The sequence below is a fragment of the Rhinatrema bivittatum genome, chromosome 18 (assembly GCF_901001135.1).
Source record: "Rhinatrema bivittatum chromosome 18, aRhiBiv1.1, whole genome shotgun sequence".
Lineage (NCBI taxonomy): Eukaryota > Metazoa > Chordata > Amphibia > Gymnophiona > Rhinatrematidae > Rhinatrema > Rhinatrema bivittatum.
This window is the reverse complement of record NC_042632.1, coordinates 29,722,918-29,741,276: the sequence shown is the minus strand read 5'-3', so window position 1 is coordinate 29,741,276 and position 18,359 is coordinate 29,722,918. Positions and strand designations below refer to the sequence as shown.

At 43.5% G+C, this 18,359-nt stretch overlaps 2 protein-coding genes across 5 annotated transcripts in view; both read left to right on the top strand.

The window, feature by feature from the left end:
- HDAC3 (histone deacetylase 3) overlaps positions 1-10,140 on the top strand; it is a 74,579-nt gene extending 64,439 nt beyond the window's left edge. Inside the window, exon 15 of the mRNA XM_029583281.1 lies at positions 9,696-10,140. Within this exon, the coding sequence (XP_029439141.1) occupies positions 9,696-9,777 (82 nt within the window). The 3' untranslated portion in view covers positions 9,778-10,140. The remainder of the gene's footprint in view (positions 1-9,695) is intronic.
- A 3,054-nt stretch (positions 10,141-13,194) lies between these two features.
- DIAPH1 (diaphanous related formin 1) overlaps positions 13,195-18,359 on the top strand; it is a 295,385-nt gene continuing 290,220 nt past the window's right edge. For 2 of the 4 annotated variants that reach the window (XM_029583291.1, XM_029583288.1), the window contains exon 1: positions 13,197-13,650. In XM_029583291.1, the coding sequence (XP_029439151.1) occupies positions 13,549-13,650 (102 nt within the window). In that variant the 5' untranslated portion in view covers positions 13,197-13,548. Of the gene's footprint in view, positions 13,651-18,359 lie in introns of all 4 variants that reach the window. The other 2 variants (XM_029583290.1, XM_029583289.1) reach the window with 2 other exon arrangements.

Here is an 18,359-nt window from a genome sequence, read left to right as displayed (position 1 = left end):
ATAATCTTCACAAAATCTTCTAATCTCCCCACTACTTTCACACCTGTAAGCTATTCCAGTAACCACTGTTCCAGGCAAGCCTACAAAAACAAATATAAATAATATCCACCAAACTTTACCACTTATCAACCATACTAACTAATCTCGTTCAACTTATAAAGAAAATCTTACCTTGTATCACTAAATTACCTGTCTTTAGAAGGTAATTTAATGATACAGTGCCATCCATCTAAGTTTTTGCAAAAGCGGCCATCTTTAAATACTCAAGCCAACCAATCAGAAACAGGACTGCCCTGGCACACTAGCAACCCACCAATTAGAGATAATATATACAACTCAATGCCCAATCAGGACCATATTGTTTATACACTGAACTACTATATACCAAATCAATTACCCCTATTATCACACCATCTCCAACCACATCAACACACAAAATTCAATAATATGCTTTCCATTCAACGTCCTTATTCAACCCCATAGGGAATACAGTCTTCTATTTTTATTTATTTAAGAGTTTTTTTTATACCGAGGTATAGCTAGCAGCCTTCACTCCGGTTTACAAGTACAACAACCTATTACAATTAACAGTAAAACTGAAAAACAGAAAACTAACATATTACAAGCAACTTCAACGTTTATAACAGGGTATATCTTTGATCAAACAATGTATGTTCTAGCTAATTAAAAATAAACTGCTGCTCCAACTGCCATAACCGCTGATTGTTATTACCACTGTGTCTATGTCTCTGACATAAGACAAATAAATCTGAGATCCTCAACAAAATGTGCACACACCTTCCAAAATCTACAAGGGGCATGCCCTCCTTACCTGTCCTTAAACAGTTTTTATTTTTGATAATCCTCATTTGAATCTCCATCTTAGTATGCCATATATATATATACACACACACACCAAATCCTCTCTCCTTGTCAATACGGCTTTCGTAAATATCATAGCATGGAAACCCTCCTCTTATCATTGACTGACCACCTAATCAAAGGCCTAGATAAAGGACAATCTTATATCCTAGTTATCTTAGACATCTCTTCGGCCTTCGATACCATCAGCCTTAATATCCTTCTCCAGCACCTTAATGAGATTGGTATAACTGGAGTTGCCCACAGTTGGTTCAGTTCCTATCTCAGCAACAGAAACTTCAAAATCAAATTGGAAACCATGCGTCTAAAGAAATCCCCCTTAACGAAGGTGTCCCGCAAGGTTCATCCCTGTCATCTACCCTCTTTAATATATACCTCTTTCCGCTCTGTCACCTCCTATTGGATCTCAATCTTCCCCACTATATCTACGCAGACGATGTGCAAATACTCATTCCTATTACTGACACTCTGTCTAAAGCCATCAGCATCTGGGAATCCACACTAATGTCAATCAACAAGCTCTTAACTAACATTCATCTCGCCCTTAACACCACAAAAACTGAGCTTATGCTTATTTCCCCACCAGCCTACACCAATGCCCTCCCTCTACACCACTCACTTCCTCACCTCATCTCGTTCTCCCAACAGGTACGAGATTTAGGAGTCACCCTAGACAATCAAATCAACCTAAAGAAATTCATCAACTCAACACTTAAAGAATGCTTCTTTAAGATACACACCCTAAAGAAACTTAAACCCTTGCTCCATCTCTCTGACTTTCGCACAGTCCTACAAACTATGATTTTTTCCAAAATTGACTACTGTAACTCTTCTGATAGGTTTACCCAAAAACTCCATCCACCCACTTCAAATTCTGCAAAACACAGCTGCTTGAATCCTTACCAATACACGCAGCAATGAGCACATTACACCTGTCTTAAAGGAGTTACACTGGCTACCGATTGCTTTCTGTTTATAGTACAAGACCCTCTCTATCATACATAAAGCACTTCACGACCCCGACATGAACTAGTTTAATGATTCCCTGCAATTCCACTCCTCCTCTAGACCGACCAGAAACCAATACCTTGCCACCATATATACACCCTCCCCCAAACTCACCAATCTTGCAACCTCAAAAGCACGCGCGCTCTCCTTAGCTGGTCCCGCCTTATGGAATTCAAAGCCTTCAGATCTATGCCAGGAACTGTGCCCAAAAAACTTCAAGCAAAAACGAAAAACATGGCTTTTCACACAGGCTTACACATAAACCCATCCACCTCTGCCACCTAGCTTCCATGGTCCCACCTTTCCCTAGCTTACATTTTCCCCAAATCTCTAATCTGCTCTGAGCTAATTTCATCCTTTTCACATTACAATCTTATACCTTGCACATACGTCTCTCCTACTCTATAATCCTTCCTTAGTCCTAACCCCTGGGTACCCCAGCGTAATATTCTGTGTAATGTATACCGATGTTATCCTGTAAATATTATATATAACTTTGCATTTTTCTGGTTTTTTAGGCTCTTGTATGTTTATCCACCACGTTCATTGTCAAGCGCTACTTCAACGTAATGTTTTTGTTTAATGTACACCGATGTGATATCTCCGATGAACAGCGGTATATAAAACTGTTAAATAAATAAACATTCATAACACCAACTGTTTGGCATGTATAATGACCTCTAAGTATAATGGGTGCTTCACTTGAGGGTGATTGAATGTATTATTGATGTGGGTATGGATGTGTTACATGTACGAGTGTGATGGTTTTTGAGGAGAGTAAGTATGGTTTGACAGGTTAACAAATGTATAATGTTTATGTGTGGTTATATGCCATCATGAGTCATATTGAGATTATATAATGTATATTGATTGGATTGTATTTTGATATAATTTTTTTTTATGTTGTGTATGGAATAAGTACTTTATTACCCATTGTTTGTTATTTAGTACCCCTGAATCATAAGAAGTGAAAATCTGGGTCTGCTTGTGATAAGTTATGAAATGGAATGCAGACTTTTACAGTGACTTTGGGGAACAGCCGTCATTTCACAATAGGATGAATGATTGTCTAAGACAAGAAAAACTCTCTGGACACATCGTAACAGACACAAAAAGAGCTTTAATCAGCATATGTTTGAAATTTGTGAGCAGAAGTGCCAATTGCTAAGGCTTCAAACCTAGGTATTGGTCATTTATGCATCTTTCATATGCATTCATAATTCAATAATCTTACATAAAATCTGTCTAAATGGAGACTATATCTCGTATTTCCTTATCATCCTGCCAGGCCAGATGAAGATAGAGAACAAGACTTCCATTGATGTCACTTATTACATAAGTGCTAGAGAAATCAGTAAGCCTCTCAGTATTCCTCAGTTTTCAGCAGATGGCATGGCTCTGATCTGGTGCAGCACACCAAAGTTTCCATGGAATCCTGAAGCCAAAGGTCTTTTAGTCTGTTCTCCCAGGTGATGTTTGAAACTGGGACTGGTCTTCCAACAGGTGACAGTCAAAGGTTGACTGGTCCTTCTGCTCTAGTGAGGCCTGATCTCTGGGGCAGGGTTCCCCCAGTTCTGTGATGAAAGCATGTTTGAGGCACTTTCACTCCACTGTATGGTAGGCTGACAGATGCATTGCTCTTCCACAGGAACTGCTATCGCCTCCTGGGTCTGCATGTCAGGACTAGCAGTATGCCCATTCCCTGTGCCTGAATCATCAGTAATTGAAGAGGTAGCCATTTTGGGACTTCAGCATGTCACCAAGATGGGCTTTGTAGGCCATTTCCACCATTTCTCCCAGATCTCCTCCTGCTCTCGGGAGGTACCTTCTGGTATACAGTTTTCTTTCTCTTTCTGTGGCTGGCTCATCTCCCCCATTTTGCAGTCTGAATTTTATCCTTATGATGAACCAGGCCTATTGATCTATGAGGCATCTTCCAGGCCTGGGAAACCATTGATACTGGGGTAGGCAAGTTGTTTATGGACAAAATTTGTAAGTTACACTCCTACATCCAGGTCTTGGCTCCCTGCCCCTGAGTGTGAGATTGCTGTCAAGTTTTTGGATCCAATGCAGTAGCCCTAGATCTGGTTTCCTGAACAAGAGTTCATATGTGCCTGCTTCAGAGGGCAATCCTCTTGAGGGATCTCCAAAGTCTCATAATTGGAAGATGGCCCTTCTTCTCTTGGGGCTGGCTAGTGGGAGTCTGTCCCGGAGGCATTCCACAGTGAACATGCTACAGGGCATGGATGTGGAGCCTCCCTCTTGGGTCAATATGCTGATGGATGCAGATCTGGTAGGACGGGGACTGCATTGTTACAAGTGGATGGCTCAATCTGGATGTGGTTGGAACAACCTGGCCCATTAACAGATTGGAGACCAGGTTTATCAAGGCTGCCTATTGGAAGGTTTCTTTCCAAGAGGCAGCCAAGTCTTTTGAGACAATGCCATGGCAGTGGCTTATGTGAACAGAGAAGGCACCATGAGTGCTCAGGTAGCTCAGAAAGCAAACATTCTAATGGCTTAAGCAGAGAAGCATCTGCAGATCCTGTTGGCAGCGCAAATCACCATGATGGAAAACATCTAGGCAGATGGAAAACATCTAGGCATGTTTCTTAAGTCAGCATTCATTAGACCCAGGGGAAATGAAATTAGCAAACTCAGCATTTGTCCTGAGGCACTGCTCAGGTAGACTTAATGGTGATTCTGCAAAACACCAATGCAGTAGGATTCTTCAGCTGCAGGAGAAGATGGATATCCTAGGAATAGATGTACTAGTCCAGCCATGGCCTTTTCGTTATCCCCTGTACATTTTATGCTGATAAATTGCATCTTTCAGAGTATAGTGGATCACCAAGGCCTGATGATATTGGTAACCTGGACTTGGCTAAACACTCTTGGTATGCCTGCAGCTTCCAAGATGCAGTGGTTTACTTTGCCAGTGACTGGTTCTCATGGAAGACCCATCTCTATTTTGTCTTATGGCCTGGCCCTTGAAAAGGTGAGATTACATAAGGAAAGATACTCGGGGGAAGTAATTGCCACACTGTTGAGGCTGTGGAAGAAGTCGACCTTGCTGACTTATGTTTGAATGTGGAGACTGTTTGATCTGTAATGTTATGACAGATCTTTTACGCTTTATGGCCTCTATATTGTCCATCCTTTCTTTTTTTCAAATGGATCTGGACAAGGTCTTAGGGTCCAGATATCAGCCAACTTGCTATGGGGAGCCACTTCAGGTGAAGTTGGCGACTTACCCGGACATGGTTTGTTTCCTCCAGGGAGTGAAGCATGTGCGGCCTCCTAGTTGTCCAGTAGTACCTCCCTGGAACCTCAACTTGGCCATTACAGTTTTGATATCGTCTCCATTTGAGCCTCTGTAGTAGGCATTGCACAAGGATTTGATGCTTGAGATGGTTTTTCTAGTGGCCATTTGTTCATCCAGGTGTATTTTGGAAATATAGGCTCTTTTGTGCAGGGAGCTTCATTTTGCTTTATAAAAGGAAAATGAGCCTCATTATTGGGTGCCCTCCTTTCTTTGTAAAGTATCTCTCCCTTTCATCTTAATCAGACCATTTCTTTTGCAACTTTCTTGAAATCTGCTCAGTTGGAAGGTGGGAAAGAGCTATATTGTTTGGATTGCCGTAATCTGGAGTATTGTGTGCAGTTCTGGTCATCACATCTCAAAAAAAGATATAGCTTAATTAGAAAAAGTACAGACAAGACCAATCAAAATGATAGAGCAGATGGAACGATTCCCTTTATAAAGAAAGGCTAAAGAGGCTAGGACTCTTCAGCTTGGAGAAGAGACAGCGGAGGAGAGATATGATAGAGGTTTATAAAATAATGAGTGGAATGGAACGAGTAAACGTTAATTATTTATTCTTTCTAAAAGTACAAAGACTAGAGGACACACAATGAAGTCACCAAGTAATACATTTAAAACTGAGACAATATTATTTTACTCAATGCATAATTAAGCTCTTGAATTTGCTGCCAGAGTTTGTGGTGAAAGATGTTAGTGTAGCTATGTTTTTAAAAAAGGTTTGGACAAGTTCCTGGACGAAAAGTCCATAAACCATTATTAAGGTTGAGTTGCAGAAATCCATTGCTTATTATTAGGGTAAGCAGCTTGGAATTTATCTACTCCTTGGGATCCTGCCAGGTACTTGTGACCAGGGTTTGCCACTATTGGAAACAGGATACTGGGCTTGAGGGAGCTTTGGTCTGAACCAGTATGGCAAGTCTTACATTATGTTCTTGCAAAAATACCACCCATTAGTGTCTGTGTCAGGGGAGAGCAATAGAAACAGTAATGATGACAGAAAAAGACGAAATGGTTCATCCAATCTGCTCACAGATTTCTTATAGTAGTAACTGCTGCTCTGTGCAGGCCACCCCTATGCTTCCGCCAAGGGCAGCAATCACCTCTCCATGCAGGCCATCCCCAGGCCTTATGTTAAAGGTAATAATATTAACAATCAAAACCAAGCACTGTCAAACCTATAACAAAATTACTGCTAGCAACATTTTTTACAGGGGAAGCAGCCTTTTTGATAATTCAGATATTGTTGTTGAATGTGCTTTGCTTTTGGACTTAGCCAAAGAAACAGTCCTGCACTTTTTCCCTAATGTCTGCGTTTCAGTAGCCCGGACCGTAAAAGTCAGGGCCTAGCTCTGTCTGTTTTCTGAATCCTATTCCCCTTTTTTCCCCATTGCAGTTGAAGTGGCAAGCGATCTTGTAGTTGCACCAAAATCCTGAAAGCTAATTGGTTAAGGGTAATAATCCCCATACCTTCTGTTAGGGGAAATAGCTGCCGCTCCTTGCACGTTACCCTCATGCACTCTTTCCTTCATTTCCTCGTCTAGCCACAATGTTGATCCCGTTAAAAGTGGAATATAAATATTTTTAATAAATAATTGCTTTTTTAAAATTCATTTACTGTTTTTGTCTTCACCACCTCTTCCGGAAGGGCATTTCAGGCATCCACCACCCTCTCCATGAATATATTTCCTGATGTTGGTTTTGAGCCTTCCTCCCTGGAGTTTCAGAGCCTTCCTCCCTGGAGTTTCATTTTGTGATCCCTAGTTCTACTGTTTGCTTTCCAACAGAAAAGATTTGAGGATTGTGCATCATTAAAACCTTTCACGTAGCTGAAGGTCTGTATCCTATCTCCCCTGCACCTCTTGCAGGTTAAACATATTTATTTCCTCCATCCTCTTCTCATAAGTTTTCCGATACAGACCCAACACTATTTTAGCTGCTCTTCTCTGTCGCCTCCGTCCTGTCTTTAGTAGTCTGAGGAACTTGTCCTTAATTCAAAGCAACAGCAGAAACTTCACCGCTAGCTTCTCAGCTAAGTACTTGGTCCTTTCCTCAGTGAGATGGCAGGCCAATAGCCCTCACCCCTGAGTCAGTTGCAAGCCACCATGTTAAAGATGGCTTGGTCTACCCCATCATTATCCCAAAACAAGAGCCAGGCAGCATAGAAGATGGGGGACATGGACATCGGGGGAAGGATTGTCCTGGATAGTCAGCCTATGCAGATATTTGAGGGTGTGGTATTTAAGTAGTTGTCTCTTAGCCCCTAATTACAAAGTTCCCTCCAGGACAATATTTAGCAGACAAGTGATATTTATCCTTTTCTCTGTGCCATACCATAGCTAGACACAGCTGGCCAAGGCAAATGGGAGTAACGGCATCCATTTCACCAATGACATCTGGACCAGCCCGCACAGTGCATGCCTATCTCTCCCTGATGGAATGGAGGCAGCTGGATAAGGTAGGGTCAGGCAGAGGTGAGCCAGCAGCCTACATGTGCACTGTGATAAATACCTAGTTGGATGGATGAGCACCTTAGCTCAACCTACCATGGTGATAGGAGAGGAATGACATAGGGCTAGGTCCTAGGCTGGAAACACAACCAGTCTTTATTTTAAGGTTACAGAGGGTGGCAGGAACATGAGCAGGAAAGTGAGGGATGGGGGGCTACTGGGGGATCTGATGATTTATGTACTTGCTGCATTTGGCAATAAGGAACTCCCTGGGGCTGAGGGCCATAGACAGCAGCAGCTTAGACCTGTGGAAACAAATAGAAATGAGCTAGAACATAGTGGAGCATTTTAACTGGTGCATGAAGGATGGTCAGTAGCTTCACGAGAAACTGAAAGCAGTTGGGGCACCTGTACACCAGCTTATTTAGGAATCAGGTCAAATTCCATTGACCCAATGATGCAAAAATTAATGGATCAACAGCCACCCCTTCCTGAATTGTCTGTGGATGCTGAGATTGGTATGGATCACCACTAGGGTGTCAAGATTGGTTACACATGCCACAGATAGTACAAGTTTTAAAGCCCTTCAATAATGCTGTAGAGAATCTGAGTTCAACAACAGCCACATTGAGTGAAGTCAGCCCCATGGAGAATTTATAGGGTTTCCAGCAGGAATAGGGACTCTTGCCAGAAGTGTTTGTGCTCATGGACTTCTTGTAACTACAAAATTAGCTCAAATCTCTCATTCAACTAGATCCTTACATGCTAGCCACCCAGTGTTACCCACAGGTGAAAAGAAGTATTGTCTTCTGGTTAAACAAACTGATTTATTGTAAGGAGACAGCAGTAGCTAGGGTGCAAGAATGGTAGTACAGGGGCAGAGGGACAGTGGGGATGCAGCAGAGGAGAGTGGGCTCCCCACACAGTAATGTCAGTAACAGCAGTAACTTCAAGGCTTCCACTTCCTCTCCCATCTTTATCTGTCAACCCCCCCCCCCCCCCCCCCCAATCCTGTGGCCAGCAAACAATAGGCTCTCCTGTTGCAGGCCATAGCTTAGGTGGCTGACAACAGAGACTAGTGTCCTTGCCAGCAACAGAGACCCCTGCAAAACTGAATTCACATGGTATCTTGGAAAGCCAAGTCCGTGGTTTGGCCAAACCTTACCAAGGTCACCCAGCATTTCCTTTTCTACCCACCAACCAGTGTGCTTAGTGAATGGGTATTCTCAATGCAAGGGACATCACATCATTCATGGTTGGCAACAGACTGGGTGGAAACATTGTTCTTCCTTAAGATAAACCTCCCTCTGCTGAGTTTTCCTGAATTCCCATATGAGTGACAAGTGCCTCACAGCTACACTAAACCATTGCCTACATTTTTTGGCCTCCAGTGCTTTGCTTTGTTGTTGCCAGTTACCACTCTTACTACCGCTGCCAAGCCTGCTCCTCATGTATCCTTTTCTTATTATTTATATAAAATATTTTTTCTGCATATATTAACAATTGTATTCTATCTCCTCTGGTTTGGCATCTATATTAACAATGGGCGAATCTTTTGGAATATAAGAAACTTTAAATAAATACATAAAGTTATGCTCTCTCTTCTGGTTTAGCACCTTGTTGTGCTGCTGGACCACTGTTGCTGCCCAGTCTGCTCCTCCTGCCCTGCTCTTCACTTAGTTCATTCAGCACCTAGTTCTTTTGGTGCCATTCCTCTTGTTGCCTCATGCTGTGTTTTAGGGTGTTGATATCTCTTCTCTTCATGCCTTACCCCTTCATTCAGTGTTGGGATGCTGCTGTGTTTGCTTCATGCTCCTCACTCTATCTTTTGGAGGCTTCATGCCACCCTTTGCTGCTTTCCTCTCTTTAGGTGCCACTATTTGGGCTGCTTTGCCTCTCTTACAGTGATTTTGGGGGGGGGGGAGGATCCATGACCCTTGACCCTATTTGTTCTGCTTTGTCCATCTCATGGTGCTTTTTGCTATTTATACAACTGTTGGTTTCACTTTTTGTTTATTCTTTTTGTCTTGAAGTGATGTTCCTTCTGCTGCTGATGTCTGCCTGCAAGTTTCATTAAAGTTGGATAAACAAAAACAGTGCACGAGTCCAAACTAGAACACATTGATTCCCCTTTCACTTTAATAGAAAAGAATAAAAGGAAATGATTACATAAATGAAGAAAAATCACAAATAGGAGACTGAGGAGCATCAGTAAAGACGTGGAACAGGATCTTCAAACAGCATCCAGGTGCTTGTTGGGGCACGGTGTGCTGGATCCAGGTAGGACTGAGAAAATTCAACAGGAATCTGCTGTAGCTTGGGACCCTCACTGAAAAGGAGGTAGGAATTCCCCTGGAACTGGCAGTGCGGCACTTACACAGAGACAGGGCACTCATCTGTACAGACATTTACATCATCTGGACATTGATTACCTTTTCACTTAATCAGTAAAGTTAATTTTGAACACCCATTCTTGTGACCTGCACTTATTATGCTGATCATCTTCAGAATTACACTAACCAGCTGCCCATGAGAAATGAAGTCACCTCATGGCCACCAGAATCTGCTTTCCCCCATAGAAAGAACTCACGCTGGGCTATTACAAGTGAAGGGGACCTGTGGAAAAGGAAAAATAGTCCCGAACAATCTAAATTCTTTGTGTGCCCTTAGAAGAGATGCCCCTCAGAAAAAAAGGGTTACAAGTAAAATAAACAATGCCTCTTGAACTGAAATAATGAACCAAAGAGAGATGCACTCCAAAAATAAATTCCTAATATATATTCATAATTCAATCATCTTAAAAAAAAAAATTTACAGTATATCTCATGTTTACTTGCCTTATGCCTTAATCAGAAATAGTTCCAGTTTAGCTCTGTTTATGTCAAACCCAGATTTTGCATAGGCACCAGAAGCAAAATTACGGCAGCAGCAGCAGCCTGCTGTCACCCCCCAAAGTGAGGTCCCTCTTAGTGCTCAGTAGCTGGCGGTCTGAGTCTGCAATGCATATGCAGGACTCCTGATAAAATGCAGATGCCCCCGTGTCATTCAAGGCTTTTGTGACTGTAGTGCCACACGGCAACTGGAAAGCTTCAATTGCGGTGGTGCAGCACTGGCTTTGCAGCACGAGAGAACTGCAGATTCTGCTGTAGCAGGTGCAGCTGGTGTGTGTAACAGATAGATAGACCCTGTGCTGGTAACGGAGTCAGGGGGAGGAGGAAAGAGAGTGGGATGGGAAGGGCACAAGGTTGGGGTGAGGAGAAGGATAGAGAAATGGATGAGGCAGAGAGAAAGGGAAGAACATGATGCAGTGGAGGCAGAGGGAAGAGAGAGAAAATAAATGCTGGGCAGGGGACTTTGATGGGGTGGGGGAAGGGAGAAAAGGATTCTAGGCATGGGGTTTTAATTGGGGGGTTTTAATTGGTGGACATTAGCACAGTTAGGGACCAATGTAATAAAGCATGCTGACATTAAAACTGATTTTTACTTCTGTTTTAATGTGCATTTTTCTACAATATGTTAACTTGAACATTTAACGGGGTTTTTTAAGTAGAAAAATGCATGCTAAAAGAGGAGTGAAAACCAGCCCTAGAATTAGACGGCAGCATCAGTGTTCCGGCCCGTGGCAGCGGCAGGTTGGACCCAGGGCTCGTGAGCTGGTACCATGGAGCCGCCCTGCAGAGGTGATGGGCCTCCAAGCTCCTGGGTCTAGAATTAGTGCTGGAACATACAAAGCCCATGTTTTAATCCTTTTATGTCCCATTCCCAGGGCTGGTGCAAGGGTATTAAGCACCTAGGTGAACCTTCTGCCTTGTGCCTGCCCCCTCCCCTGATCCAGGCACCAGCTCCAACCCGAACTTCATTCACTCAGACAGGCCCCTTCTCTTGCACACACTTAGGTTCCTTGTCTCATTCCCACATGCACCCTAATAGAGGCTCCCTCCCTCCCTCTCACTAACACCCAGGGCCGGAGGAACCACTAGGCGAGCTAGACCTGTGCCTAGGATGCTGTGCCAGAATTTTGAAAGGGCAAAAAGTGCCCTTTCAAAATTCTGACAGCCCCTGTCTCACCGTGCCACCCTCCTGATGCCCCCCTTGTGGTGCAGCAGAGAGCCCAGGAGTGATCTGCCGCTCCTGGGGCCTCAGCTTCCACTAGGCAAAATGGCACTGGTGGCCTTTAGCCCCTACCATGTGACAGGGGCTACTGGTGCCATTGGTTGGCGTGGTTAGTGGCAGCCGATGCCCTGGGAGCGGCAGATCATTCCCGGACCCCCACATGGTCCACTAGGTATTTTGTAAGTTTTCTTTTGGTGGGGGGGAGGAGTCGGGGGCTGTGGCTGAAGGTGCCTAAATCCCCTTGCACGAGCCCTGCTAACACCATTCCTCTCTCGTATACATATAATACCTCTCACACACGCACACAGACTCTGTTTCTCGCAGAGCCTGCAGAGTGTCTGCATTTCTCAGCAGCAAGCAGGATCGGTGCTGCTGGTGGCCCACCGAATCTCTACTCCTCTCGGTCGTGAGTGGAATGGGCTCTACTTGTAGCCCCACATGGCTGCTCTTCGCTGCCCTTAATGGCTGACGTCATAGGTGACTGCCTAGTTTGCCTATTGTGATGTACCAGCCCTACTGCCACCTCTCTTCCCCACCATGCCACCCTTCTAGAGGGCACTTCTAAAGTTAGGGCCTGTGTGTGTCAAAATTGTAAAGCTGGCCCTGGTTTTTTTTTCCACTCCAGATTAAATTTTACCATCCTTGTTACCCATAAACCCTTCAGTAATTAAGTATTAAAACGTTTGGTCATGGCTGGAGGACTATTGCATAGAGCTGGCTATCCTAATGTTAGCTGGCCAGGGACGGTTCTATAATAAGGTAGGATGAGTTGGCCGCTTGAGGTGCCAAACTTTGCAAGGGCAAAAACTGCCCCCAAATCCCTCCTCTAGTGGCTGCCTCTCCCTGTTGCCAAAACAACAAAGGACCAGTGCAGAATCCCCTCCCCGGGCAGCTGGGGGTCTCTTATCTCATCTTTGCCATTTTCTGTGGATGTTCTGAAAAACCAGACTGTGGTAGTCTAGGAACAGCATTGCCTACCCTGAGCTATTCTATGGCAGTGGTTCTCAATCCTGGCCTTCAGACACACCTAGCCAGTTACGTTTTAGGAATATCCACAATGACATGTGTGTGAGAGATTTGCAAGTGTTCCCTCCATTGTATACAAATCTCTCTCACTGTGCATATACTGAGCACCTGCGTGGCTACATGTATACCCAGGACTGGGGTGAGAACCACTGCTCTATGGGTCTTTAGCGTTAAAGCCAACTATCAGCTTAATCACTGACTCAGCATAAAAGACTAACTAGTGTCAATCATGGAGTCAGAGCAGCTATTCATATCTATTACAGCAGAGGGCGCTCCAACAGCTCTCAGGAGCACCGAAGACACGTGGTGGGCGGTATAACACGCATGTGGTTCCTCCTAATTCCGGCTCAGGAAGTTGCCGACTTTATCGCTTCCCGCCCTGCACCACCCAGCAGCCCCCTTTCCGCTAGCGGCAGTAGTAGCGTCGGCAGTCAGGCAGACAATGCGGAAGCCAGGAAGTTCTAGAAGCGAAAGAGTTTTTGAAATGCCGCCTGTTGCGCGTGCTCATGAATATGCATGAGGCTGGGCTCCGTCTTTGGCTTATTGTAATAAGGCTCATGAATATTGCAAGCCGTGCCTGGGCGCAGTCAAGGTGAGGGCAGCTGAGAGCGGGGTGGCGCGCGCGCGCAGGGCGCTCGCGGCTCCTTTCTGGACACGGGTGTCGCGCGCCGGGCACGTTGGTGAGACGGCGGGCTCGGTGTTCCGGGCCTCGGCAGGTTAGACCCCCAGGGCTCGCGAGCCGGTACCATGGAGCCGCCCGGCGGAGGCGCTGGGCCTCCCGGCTCCTCCAGGAGCGCCAAGGACAAGAAGAAGCCGAAGAACCCGGAGGAAGGAGGGTCCAAGAAATTTGTGAGTACGAGCTGCTGCTTCCTGTTTCTTTGACAGTCCCCGGGGGACAGGAAGTGTTTCTCTCCCCCACCACCACCACCATTCTCCCAGTACGGTACCGGAGCTGACCGGCCTCGGAGGACCTCCCTGCGCCTTCCTGTTTAGCCTGCCAACCACAGAGCAGAGCCTCAGCTTTTTTTTGCAGTCAATCCCCCCCCCCCCCCGAGAGCAGTCCCTTTTCCCTGCCAGTCCGAGGGGTGCTTTTCAGCATGTTCTGGGACAATGAGGCTATCGTGATGCTCTGGTTTCTTTGGTCTTGGCGTTATTAATGCGATTGTTACATATTCCTCGTTCCTAATCTCAGACCAGTGTTCCATGTTCGTATATTGACATCTCCCATGGCAAAAGCCACCTCGTACAACACCTGCCTGGATTATGTGCTTACTGACGTGCCCAACGACCTTTCTTGACTCCCCCCATGCTCTTCTTGCCCTTGGTATTCCTGGGATAGTTTTTGTAGCCGCCTCCCTGCTCTCCACTTTCAGAGAATCCCAGGGCATTTTTTGTGCTGGGTGTAGGATGACAGCATCATGAGTAATGCTTCAAATCTCTCTCTTCCCCAGGTTTTCTGCCCTCCTGCCCATTATTCAAAGTAAGGTCAGGCCCCCATTCTTTCTTCTCTGTTCCCTGACAAGCCTAGAATAGTTCTCCTGCCTCTGTTATCCTGATGACAGCAGAAATAACTCAGTTTTTCTGCTTACCTTCTGTTGGTACATCTTGTCTCTCCCTAAATAAGTAATTTGGGCTGTTTCCTGCCAGTGGCCTCTTTCAAAAATTCAACCAAGAGCCTGATTTATAAGCTAGCAATAGCAGAAAATTGGTTATAAATTGGGACATCACTTTAAAATTCCAGATTCTTGCTGTGTAGTACAGAATTAAGTGAGTTTCCAGATTGGTGCATTCCTAGTATATCACTGTTTGGTTTTCATTAGCTTCTTCTGCATGCCTTCTCCCATTTCTGGTTCTGTTTGGGACTTTCCAGTGATCTCTGGGCCATTCTAGAATTTTACAATCCTGATTTTAATTGTGATTTCTCAGTTTCAAACGTGCATGATTTCTCAATTTTTTCCCTATTTTTTAGTTTTATTTTTTATAATGCTATCCATGTTTTATCTAGCTTTTTCTTTTGAATGTTAGGCAATTTTTTTTGCTAAGTGGAGAACGCCTTAGGTTGATCCTGATTTCTCTCTATATGCTTCAGTTTATAAGCATAGTTCTCCTTTGCTAGGAAATTTGCATGTGTAAGTTGAAGACATGATTAGAAATCAATGTGGTGCTTTCCATTTCACGGTTTGTAGTGAGGAAAGCAGATGGTTTCTCACAGGGACTTTTCTTCAAATGGGTTTGTTTTGCACATACATTGATGGCATGTTCCGTTCTTGTGCCCCTTCCGGGGTAACTGATTAGGGGGGGGGGGGGGGGAGATTGTGGGTGGTGGTTAGACTGAGAGAAGAAGAGGAATCATTAGTGGTCTCAATTTTTCAGACATGTGCTCCTTTTCTGTCAGAAATAATCACTCATTTCAAATCTTGTTATTCATGCTTATCACTTTTGTCTTGTTCTAGTAATTTGCTGTTTGTTGCAGGTTTTTACCAAAATTGCTTAGTATGTGGTTTGTTGCTACTGAGCATGGTCAAATCTAATTTACTAAGGAGTAGTAATCATTTTCCAACCTAAGGAACAGGTGTTGTATAAATTATTGCATGTGGTGGATACACCGATGCATTTTTTTTTCAAAAGTATGTAGTGTAATTTAGCAGCTTTTTAAGTAGAATGAAATTTAATGTTAGAAGTGCTGTTTTCTATGAATATTGTAAGGTGTTTGGGAACTTCATCTCCTCAGTTGCATAATAGTATATGGAATGCTGTTTGGGCACATACACTGGAGCAGAGCTAATATCCAGTGAGCAGACTGCATTTGCGATGAGGCTAGTATAGAATGATGGTATTGAAATTCTTCAGGTAAATGGAATGCATAGGCTTGAGTTTGCTTCTTTGATCTTTTTAGGAAGCCATCCAAGGCTCTCGCAGGCCGATGCAGAAAGATGCATTCAGTTGAATGCAGCTTTTCTACTGCACCTCAGCATGCAAACTTTACTCTCTATGTTTCAAGGAGTTTTGCTTGCAGAAATTCATGTTCCTAATCCAGTGCACTGCTTAGATACCTCGCTTGGAAATACCATGTAAATATATATTTATTTGTGTGTTTTTATATACCGAAGTTTGGTACAGGCCTTCACTCTGTTTTACAGAGAAAACAACTTGTTACAGCGAATTTCATAACATATAAAACCTATATTCATATATTCATAAGAAAAGCAGTATTATAGTCATAGCATAAAAGTGAAAGTCATAGCATATATAAGATAGCTTCCCCCTCCCTGAGTCAAAATGTGTGTGTGCCTGTGCTGAGCACACATTTTTTACATTTTTGCACATTTTTTAACTCGCGTTGCATTTGCATAACAGCCTACTGCATTGGGAATTTAAAAAAAAAAATTTAATCCGAGCATTAAAATTGTGTGGAAACCAGCACACAGTTTAATGCTCAGCTTATTGCATAGGCTTCTTAGTATATTCAGACAGAAGTGAAATTCTTAGAGTGAAAATAAAGCATTTGTTCTTTTTAAATAAAATATATACCCTGCTATTAGGAAGGGCAGCAGGCGTTTGGTATGGTGGCATTGATAATTCTGTACATTTCCAGTGGAATCATAAAAATACTTTTTGATAACTAGATGACAATATTCATTGGGGGGAGGAATGGAGAAGATGCCTACTAAGTCAATGTTTCCCAGCCTTTTGAAGCCCAAGGCACACCTATATTAACAAACATTTTTTGAGGCACACCAACCTCCATGGATCAGGCAATAGAGACATGTAGAGGATTCATATGGCCAGAAGAATAGCTAGGGAAGCACTGAAAGACCTGCCAGTGTCTCTTTGAAATTTTAAAATAGAGGAGGGCAGGGAGAGGCCAAGACCCACATGATCCCATCACTAAGGAGCAATTCTTGCTACATGCAAGTGCAAGAGAAAGAAGTCTGTGTGGCATGCTCAGTTAGTTACCTTGGTTAAAAATTTGCAGGAGGTGTGGACGCTGTTTAAAATTACTATTCTTGAGGCCCAGGCAAAATGTATTTTGTGCATTAAAAAAGGTTGAAGGAAAACCAAACAACTACTGGTGTGGTTTAATAGTGATCTCAAAGGGGCAATTAAAGGCAAAAGAGCATCATTCAAAAAATGGAAAGCAAACCCAAATGAACATAAGGAAGAGCATAAGCAGTGGCAAATTAGATGGAAAAAAAAATTAAGTAGGCTAAGAGAATTTGAAAAGAAGCTGGCCATAGAGGTAAAAACAAGAAGTTAAAACTTTTTCAAGTACTTTTGCAGTAAAAAGCCTGTGATAGTTCAGCCACTAGATCAGTGGTTCTCAACCAGTGTGTTGCCAAGAACACGCAGGTGTGTCGCCACATTTCCCGGTCCCCCGCTGACCCAGCTGCTCCTCAGTCCTCCTCTGCCCGGGCTTAAAATGTGGAACGTGGCAGGATAGCTGGAGTCAGCAGCATCGACATAGTGAATATAGAAAAGGTACAGAGAAGGATGACAAAAATGATAGAGTGGAACAGCTTCCTTATGAAGAAAGGCTAAACAGATTAGGGCTCTTTAGCTTAGAAAAGAAACGACTGAGAGGAGATATGATTGAAACTTATAAAATCATGAGTGGGGTGGAATGGGTAAATAGGGGAACTGTTATTTTTCCTTCCCAATAATACTAGGACTAGGGAACATTCCATGAAACTAGCAACCAGCAGATTTTAAACAAATCGTAGGAAATATTTTTTCACTTGGCACACAAGCAAGTTATGGAATCTGTTGCCGGAGGATGTGGTCAAGGCAGCTAACATACCGGGACTCAAAAGAGGATTAGATACTTTACTGAAGGAAAAGTCCATAAACAGTTATTAGCCAGGTAGACTTGGGAAAGCCGGCGCTTATCCTTGAGTGAGATGTAAGAAATAGATCAACTCCTGGGGACCTGATGGGAGCTTGTGACCTGGACTTGCCACTGTCATAGACAAAATGCTGGGTTCAATAGACCTTGGTCTGGCCCAATATGGCAGTTATTTATATTCAGAGCAGAAGGGAGCATGGCTTTCAAAATCTTTAATGATCTTGAATATTCAGCAGATAAAGTATCTACTTCACAGCCTTTGAAACATTTCTTTTAGATGGTCTACATAAGAAGATAACATAAGAAATGTCATGCCGGGTCAGACCAAGGGCCATCAAGCTCAGCAACCTGTCTCAAACAGTGGCTAGTCTAGGTTGCAAGTATCCAGTAGATCTGTTTCACTCACTCCCAGAGATAGCAATAGTATTTTTTTCAGTCTATCTGGATAATGTTTTATGGACTTTTCCTCCAAGAACACGTCCAAACCTCTTTTAAATCCTGCTATGCTAGTCACCTTGTCCATGTTCTCTGGCAACAGGTTCCACAACTTGATTATTTATCAATTGAAAAAGCACTTTCTATTATTTGTTTTAGATCTACTAGTAACAAAAACAAAAAACAACTCCTGAGGGGAGATGTTGAATGTGTTCATATGTTCGGTAGCGCTTAACCTTATGAAAACCTTGTTAGTTTATCTTTTATGTTAGTGCATACC